This window comes from Hipposideros armiger, unplaced genomic scaffold (assembly GCF_001890085.2).
Source record: "Hipposideros armiger isolate ML-2016 unplaced genomic scaffold, ASM189008v1 scaffold_920, whole genome shotgun sequence".
In the NCBI taxonomy this organism is placed as follows: Eukaryota; Metazoa; Chordata; class Mammalia; order Chiroptera; family Hipposideridae; genus Hipposideros; species Hipposideros armiger.
Genome location: NW_017732270.1, coordinates 371,961 through 380,136, shown reverse-complemented (window position 1 = coordinate 380,136; position 8,176 = coordinate 371,961). Strand labels below are relative to the sequence as shown.

At 46.2% G+C, this 8,176-nt stretch overlaps 1 protein-coding gene across 4 annotated transcripts in view; it reads left to right on the top strand.

The window, feature by feature from the left end:
* The first annotated feature begins 1,168 nt into the window (after nucleotides 1-1,168).
* GHR (growth hormone receptor) overlaps nucleotides 1,169-8,176 on the top strand; it is a 234,468-nt gene continuing 227,460 nt past the window's right edge. For 2 of the 4 annotated variants that reach the window (XM_019630530.1, XM_019630525.1), the window contains exon 1: nucleotides 1,169-1,304. In XM_019630530.1, the coding sequence (XP_019486075.1) occupies nucleotides 1,259-1,304 (46 nt within the window). In that variant the 5' untranslated portion in view covers nucleotides 1,169-1,258. Of the gene's footprint in view, nucleotides 1,305-1,721; nucleotides 2,049-2,108; nucleotides 2,128-8,176 lie in introns of those variants that run through there. The other 2 variants (XM_019630528.1, XM_019630529.1) reach the window with 2 other exon arrangements.

Here is an 8,176-nt window from a genome sequence, read left to right as displayed (position 1 = left end):
TAGAAAAAAAATGTCATTTAGTAAGCCGAAGCTGTTAGAAGTTGTTAGATAAATGACGTTACAACTGGCAGTCAGTAATAAAGTAAATAGTAAAAAGATAGCATGGCTAGCTGCTCCTTCAGATCTCAGACAACCTGGAGCTGGACTTTTGTACTTTCTGCTTGTGGTGACTGTGAGTTTGATGCTTTACAAAATGACATGCTCGTGCACAGCAAAATTAACTTTCTGAAGCACTTCGACAACTTCTTGGCTCACTTTATTTTCCCTACAGTGGAATGAGGTGGGCAGGCCCATGTTTGCCTGATGAACTATGTCCAGCGCAGGACAGTTAAAATGTATTCCCTAGGTCACACACAAGGACGATCCTCAGGCTGGGGCCTGTTTCGGGACTCCCTGCAGCCTTGTGTTCAAGCGTCTGGCCATCCCTCTCTTCTATAATGCCTTGTGTCCCTGGTAAATTACTTCATCTCTCTGTCTCCGTTTTCTAACCACTAAAACAAGGTCCTTCCTACTTTTAACTATCTTTTCTTTTCAAGGCGCCCCAGTGAGCAGGAGTTTGGAAATTGGTTGCAGGTGGACGGAGGCAATGTTTGGTTGACTAATCACGCTTTCCAAGCTATGTTGCTGGTTTTTCTACCCATTCCTGCGGTAACTAACTTTTCTGTAAGCGTTCTTTTGAATTTGTTGACTGCATTTAGGCTCTTTTAGGTCCTGCCTTCTTTTTGGGAACAGGGGTGGGCGGAGAGGAAGGAAGTGTCCTGCAACTACCAATATTTTCCTCTAGGAGGAGCTGCCCAGCTCAGAGGAGAGTGACACGCACCAACTCCAACTCCTCGCCGGGAAACGCTTCATCCCAGCTCCTCGGAATGCGTGGCCCGGACGGCACTCGGCGCCTCCGCAGCGGGTCTCGAACCGGCCGCCCTGAACTCCCGCTTCCTCTCTCTTCGGCAGCCCTGGTCCCGGGGGCGGCGGGCCAGGCCCGGCGTGACCTCTGGTGAACCGCGGCCGCCGTTTCCCACCCCTCCCGTCCCATCCTCCCTTCCCGTTTCACCCCGCCCCCTCCTCCTCCCCAAGCCTGACAGCCCTGGAGCTGCCAAGCTGGGCGCAGCCATGGGAAGAGGAGGCGGTCTAGGCAGCGGCGGCGGCTGCAGCGGCGGTGGCGGCGGCGGCGGCGGCGGCGGCTGCTGCTGAGCCCGGGCGGCGGCGGGGATCCCGGTCTGCGGCCACGCGGGCCGAAGGCTCCCGCGCCCTCGGCCCAATGCGCCCGCGAACCCGCGCTCTCAACCCGGAGGATCGGCTCGAAGGTACTGGAGGCGGGGGTTCCGGGAGTCGGGGTACTCCCAGGGCGCCTGGGAGTGGACCCTGGGACGCCAGTTGTTTATGAAAATGGGACCTGTCTTGTGTATTTACACAGATAATTATTTCCCCGGGTGACTCGGGGGTTGTCTGGGCTCCCCTCCTCCTCGCGAAGTTGTTTTCTGCTGGTGGGTTGTTGTAACCCGATCCACGCTGTGGGTGTGTGTGTGTGTGTGTGTGTGTGTGTGTGTGTGTGTGTGTGTGTGTGTGTGTAAGTTGATGGGGGACGGCCAGGAATTGGGGGCGACGGGAGAACCAGCTTACGCTGCAGCTTCCTCCCACTCGTGTTTGCGGTGCCTGGAGGGGCTTCCTCCGAAGGTAGTTTTGTAGTAAAAGTTTTGCGAGTGTTTCTGTTTGACATCATCAGTCGGGCTGGAGCAGAAACACTGAAGCTGCCGCTGCTGAGCGGGGAGAGGTCGGTCCCAGGCTGCCGGGCCGGAGGAGAGGGAGGTGGTCCGGCTGTGCGCGTCTACACCGCGCGCCCCTCCCGAATCGCACCGCCCTTTGTGGCTGGAGCCTTGTCTTGGCACTTGCGGAGCTGGGGTCACTAGAGTCACGGCCACAGGTCCCCATGAGCTGGGGTGGGTGGAAATCCTGGCGAGCCGAGTTCCCCCAGCCCTGGACATACTCGTGGTTATGAAATCAACCAGGCTCAAAGTTTTGACAGAACTGCTGGAGGCACGAGGGCTGCGGTGAGTGGGGTAGCGACGTGTGTGGGGAGATGGTGCTCGCGGCGCGAGGAGGAGGACGGGCAGGGTCACCCACTTGCGGGTGCGTGGGGAAGTCTGTTTGGGGGCGAGTGCTTTATATATAACCCAGGGTGGGGGTGNTCCAATCAGTTAAGCACTGCCAATAGGCTTTTATCACTTTCAGGCCTAACATCCCCATGATATTAACGAGCCTGGCTTGGTGACCACCCTCGTTACTATCAATATTGGCCTGCAAAGGAGAATGACGACCATTATGTTGGGTGATACTGGCTGGCGTCCTTCCCACTAGTGGATTTTTAAGGGCCTTGGTGGATGGTGTGTCCTTTGGGCTCTCGTGGAACACAATCTCTGCTGGCTTTTCTAGCCTTAAATAATATATCCATTCTGGTATGCCCACGGTTCTGTAGCCTCTTCATCCCTTCCTCTGTTGTCTGCAGGGCAGTTCAGGCATTTCAACTCTGTTAGCCGCTGGCCATTGCTCCTTTTAGACCTCTAAGAATCACCTTCACAGTGAGTTTGCCGTATCCCCTGAGACCTTGCCGTGTTGACAAATTCTGTCTTGAGAAACTGATCGTAAATCAATAAATTCTTGCTTATCCAGTCTTACATTCTGACCCCTTGATCATGCACCCTAAAAATCCAATCCCAGAAGTACTCCAGTGACTCTTGACAATACAGCCTAGCTAATTCTTGAAGCTCCTTCTGTGTATAAAGTTTTCTCTCCCTTTTCAGATCCAGCACTTACCCAGCGAGGGGAAATTATTGCCCTAGCAGCCAGGAGAGGAGGTGGGGAGAATTTCTAGGGGTGGGCACCTGTTGCCTTGTGGGAGAGGGACCTCTGCAGTATTTTGCAGCACCAGACAAGTGCCGGCTCTTAGGGAATGTGGTACCTCTGTAAGCTGGGCAGGTTCAGAGGAATCTTCAGAGCCAGCATCCTCAGGGGCATTCACCCAGATGTCCACATCCAATATTTGAGGGCCCCAGGTTTTCCCATTAGGAGTCTATTGTGTAAAAGTTCTGTCTTGGCTGAGCATTCAAACATCTCTGGAACTCTATTACTACCAATTGTTTACTGCTCAACCATGTCAGAAACCCCATTGTAGTAAATATAGTCCTCTTTTTCAGCTACCAGTGAGGTTTTCTGGTCTTCACAGTTAACGTATAATTTCTTGTTAATGGATCTAAGTTTCTCATCACTCTTCAAGACATCAGTACAATTTATTGGGTTGTCGGAAAAGTCATGATGCATTTTTGCGACGAAAAACGTAGAAAAAATATGTCATGACTTTTCTGACAACCCAGTAGTAGTAACTATCCAGCTCCTCTGTCTTTTTAAGCACCTTCATCACCACCAACATCTTTTACATTTCTGAGTCATTGCACCTGTACAGGTATTTCCCTCCACTCTGAGGTTTTCCCAGGTCACCCTCAGGGAAATCTGTAGCAGTTGGACCACTATGAAGTGCCATGGCATCTTAACGCTTGTGTAGCCTGTGTTGTTGGACCACTCCTGGCATCACTTGTTAGTCAAGAATCCCCAAGAGGCAGATGCCAAGACGGGATTAGTCATACAACAGATTTACTGAGGGAATGGCCTGTGAGAGACAATGCATAAGTAGACCTAGGAGGCTGGGAGAGCCATCAGGCTGGGGTGTGGTTCTGGCCGCTGTGAAGAAGAAAAGGAAGGAAGGAAATATGAGACTCAGCTGCACTTCTAGGAGTGTTTCAGCAAGGCTCATAGAGAGTTCTTGAGTCCAAGTCACCTGAAGATAAGGCTTACATTTCTTAGGAATGGACCTGCCTTTGTATCTCTTCTGTGTTCAATCACTGGCTGAGAACAGCGTGTGGGAAAACTGATCTGAGTATGAAGGCACTGGTGGGTTCAGAGAGTACTGCTAGAGCCTTTTCTGGTCACCACAGATACATTGTTTTAAATGTTCAGTACTATAAACAATCCTGTAATTAATATCCTTATACGTGTCTTCTTTTATACATACAAGAATGTCACTAGGATTTATGTAAATAGTCAGAGGATTACTAGGTCACAAGTCATATGCCTTTCCTATTTTACTAAATTCTTTAACATCATCCTTTTACTTGGCTGTACTAATTTAAGCTCCCAGTAGCTTAATAAAAACTTCCTTGCTTTGTCACTACTTGATCTTATCCAATAAAACATATTTCACTGATCTGATGGGCAAATAGCAGAACCTCATTTTTGCTTTTTACTTTGTTTTTCTCTGAATACTAATAAAGTTGTATATCTTCTTAATGTGTTTTTTTTTATTATTATTGCTTCTTTGAATGTTTTCTTCTGTGAATTGTCTGTTCTTGTCTTTACCCCATTTTTCTTTTGGTAGTCTTTTTTCTTTTTAAAATGTGCTTTGATATACTCTAGATACTGACCTTTTATCTGTTGTACACATTAAAAATATTTTTTCCTTTGAGTCTAATGATCACCTTTTCACTTTGTTTGTAGGACTATTAATTATATCAAAGGATTAACTCTGATATAGTCAAATTTTACATTTTTCATTTTTGCTTTTGGATCATATTTTTAAAAACCCTTCTCTATCCAAAACAGATAAAGATTTGCAGCTATATTTTCTTCTAATGGCAGATTAAAATTTGCTTTTCATATTTAGTTCTTTATGTCCATGTGAAATTCATTTTTGTGTATGTGTATGTGTAAAAATATAAATTCATTCTTTAATGTGTTCAAGGTTANATGGGTGTACGTGTGCGCGTGTGTGCTCCTGGGGAGGCGTGTCGGCACCGGAGCCAGTAGGGTGTTCAGGGGTGGCGGAGGGGACCAGAGAGGTGCCGCCCGCCTGTTTGTGCCGCCTGGAGACCTTGGAAGGGACAGGGAAAGGCAACAGGAGGCCTGCGAGTTGGGAAGTCGCAGGAGTTCCTGCATAGGATTTAAGTGCCACGGACTTTAAAATTCTAAACCTATTTATTGCCTTTGAGGAGCAGAGGGCTGGAGGTGGAGGTTTCTGGAACTCTCAAGAGACCTGTGTGAGGGGGTGGAGGGTTCTGGGAGATGCGTGTATGTATGGGTACAGAATCCTGTAGACCCGGACCCAAGTCGGAGCTGCAGATCTGAGATTCCCGGGGTGCTGCTGTCCATAGTCCAGAGACTAGATGATTTTTGGAGTGTCTACTGTTAGACTCCCTGGCGTCTGTGCCTGGGAAGGCACTCACCTTTCCTGGCAGATGTTGTGGCAGCTCTGTGCCCTGAGCAACTGGTGTTCTAGGCTAGTTTCCACCTGGGTCACCCTGAAAGTCCTTTTCCTTGTCAAGGGAAAGACCTTGAAGATAACTAGTATTGAAACATTTCCAGAAATTAAAATGCTGGATAGAAACAAAATAAAATGATTTAGCAGACAGGGTTGTTGCATCCATCTTTTCTGTGATTTGGGGATTCTGTTTCCAAATTTTAAGAAAAGCAAAGCTCAGTTATCCCAGATTAAATACCAAGAGGTTTCCAGTTATTTATGGCTCCCCTTCAGATGGACTTTTGATGGAGCTGGAAAGATGTGTTTTAGCCCAGAGACCCTTGGAGGACATCATTTGTAGTGTAAGCATGTCCCATCCCTCATCTCCTTCTTCCATCCTTGTAAACTTTTTGCTTCACATTGGCCTAAGGAAAGTTGGTGAGTCAACATTCAGCTTTTCTTTCCGAGTAAATATATCACAGTGAAATTATAGCTTCGGTCTCCTGAATGCCATGGAAAGCCAACACTTAATGGGCAAAGGTGTGAAATGAAGGTCTATAAATGCAATGACAAAGTGACGACACACGTGTATTTTTTTCTTTTTCAAACCGAGCATAACTTGGCCTTGCAAATATTTGTTCTAGGCAGAGTTTGGGGCTGTGTTTTTTATTATTAATTTTTAAACAACAGACTCCTCATCATAAACCACTTAAACATGGATACTAGATGGCTTCTCTGGGCTCTCTCTGGCGCCTGTGTTAACAGATGTTTATGATGCTTGGTAACCTATGGGATTGTCGCGTTGAGTATCTTGTTAGGTCAGGACATGTTTATAGCTTAATGTAATCAATGGAACCCCACTTGCAGCTTGCTTCTGCCAAGTGCATGAAGCACCCCAGCATGGAAACATATCTTGAAGCTGGTCCAACTTGGCGAGCCTTTTTGGCTATCTACTGGTAAGCATGATGAATGTAAAGATGAATGTAAGTGATACAGTGTGAATATGGCACAGCAAATTGCGGAACTCAGAAAAAAAGGAGGCGTGGATTGTATTTTTTAAATCTGCTACCCTGAAGCTGAAGCTTCTCTGTCATTCTTCTGCTAAACTGCACAATTATGGAGACGTGGTTTGCTTTTAGAGAACAAAGTTTTTAAAATGTGTCAATAATAAAAATAACTTCTATTTCTTCGTGTGTTCACATGTGTCAGTACAAACCATCACTCTTTCTTCTTCAAAAAAGTATAATCTCTGTGGTAATGATTTAAATAATATGGGCGTCCCCATCACCTAATCACTTTCTGAATCTTGAATTGATAAGAATTGAAGTTTGGGAAGACAGGAGTCTGGCCCTCTGCTAGTTGTATAACAAGGCGAAACAGGATGTCTTTTTGGCAAGTGATTTGTTTTCAACCTGGTAACAGTATAACGTAAATAATGTGCCCCATACAATGGTTGACTGGGATGATAACCAACTTTAGAGTCAACTCTCAGGTGCGTGAACTTCCTCTTCGCTATCTCTCTCTGTAAATGGGCCAGCCCACCTTTTCTTGGCTATAATCAGACAAGAAGCTTGCTGCCCTGCTGCCCTGCTGGCCAGTCCATTCTAGGAGAGATTCATTTTTTAGAAAGTCCCATCTTGTACTGAATCAACATTTTCTTCTACCCATTGGCCTACTGTTCAGTTGCTGGAGCGATACACAGTGAATCTAATCTCTTATTCCTTTAAGTGCTGTCTTTGAAAGCAAACATTATGCTCCTTCTTCCTGAATTCCTTTTTGTCTATTGCTGCAGCCTTTCTTCACCCACTGTGGGTACCCGCCCTTCTCTACCCTGGCCATTATGCCCTAGATTCCACATTCTTGTCATCCCTCCTAATGTGTGTTTTCCAAAACACAGATGTGAAATCCTTGGTTCTGAGCTCTCTACACCTATTAAGGCAATATAACATTTATGAGCTTTTCTAGCCTTATCATTACACTCTTTGCTACTTTCACATCTACAAACACGATAGCAACTCATTCTTTTCAGATTATTAGTCATCCATAGTCAAAACATGACGATAGTAGTTTCCAGACGTTTTTTCGTGCCTGAATTTTCTATGGAAAGTTTAATACAGTGCACGTCCATTGGATTCTACATGCAACACAAATAGCTACTTAATTTGTCTCTATCAAGAAATACCAACCTCAAAAATACCAGCTGTAGAATGTTCTGAAGAGAAGCAAATTGAAGCTGCACATTGTAGACAGGTAGAGCCTACCTTATGAGGTGTTCTTTTCGTGGACCTCATTGTGTATGCTTCCACAAGCATGAGTCAGTACTAGTAATCAGGCTTTTATTGAAGGCTTATTCTGTGCAAGTCCCAGAGAGTATGCCATCTGGCCCTTAGTGAGGTGCAAGTACATCAGACAGAAATGCTTCCTCAGGCAACTGGGATTTAAGATGTGCCTATAGGACATGACTGAGTCAACAACCTGTTCTTCCTCTGGAGGTAAATAGCCTGCTAATGCTCCAGGGAAGTCTAAAGCAGGATATCAAAGCTTCAGCACTAAGAGAGGCTCAGGCCTATTGTGTGTCTCGATCCAAGTCTGAGAAATACTCGGATGCTCCTCGCTTGCCAAGTCCTAGTCTTGAAGGAAGGAAGCAAATCTGGTATATACACGAGGAGAGGGTATGGTCCAAAGGCAAGCACTTTGGGGCCCATTGGACCTCAGTCTGAACCTGATCTTTACCACCAGACATGCAAAGTAGCTCCTCTGAGACTCACTTTCCTCCTCTGTGAAAATGACGGTTCCTACCACCCAGGACTGAGGAGTTTACAAACAACCTCTGTAGCATTTATGGCTTGTACTACACATAGATCCTACCTGGATGATTGATTTCTCTTTTAT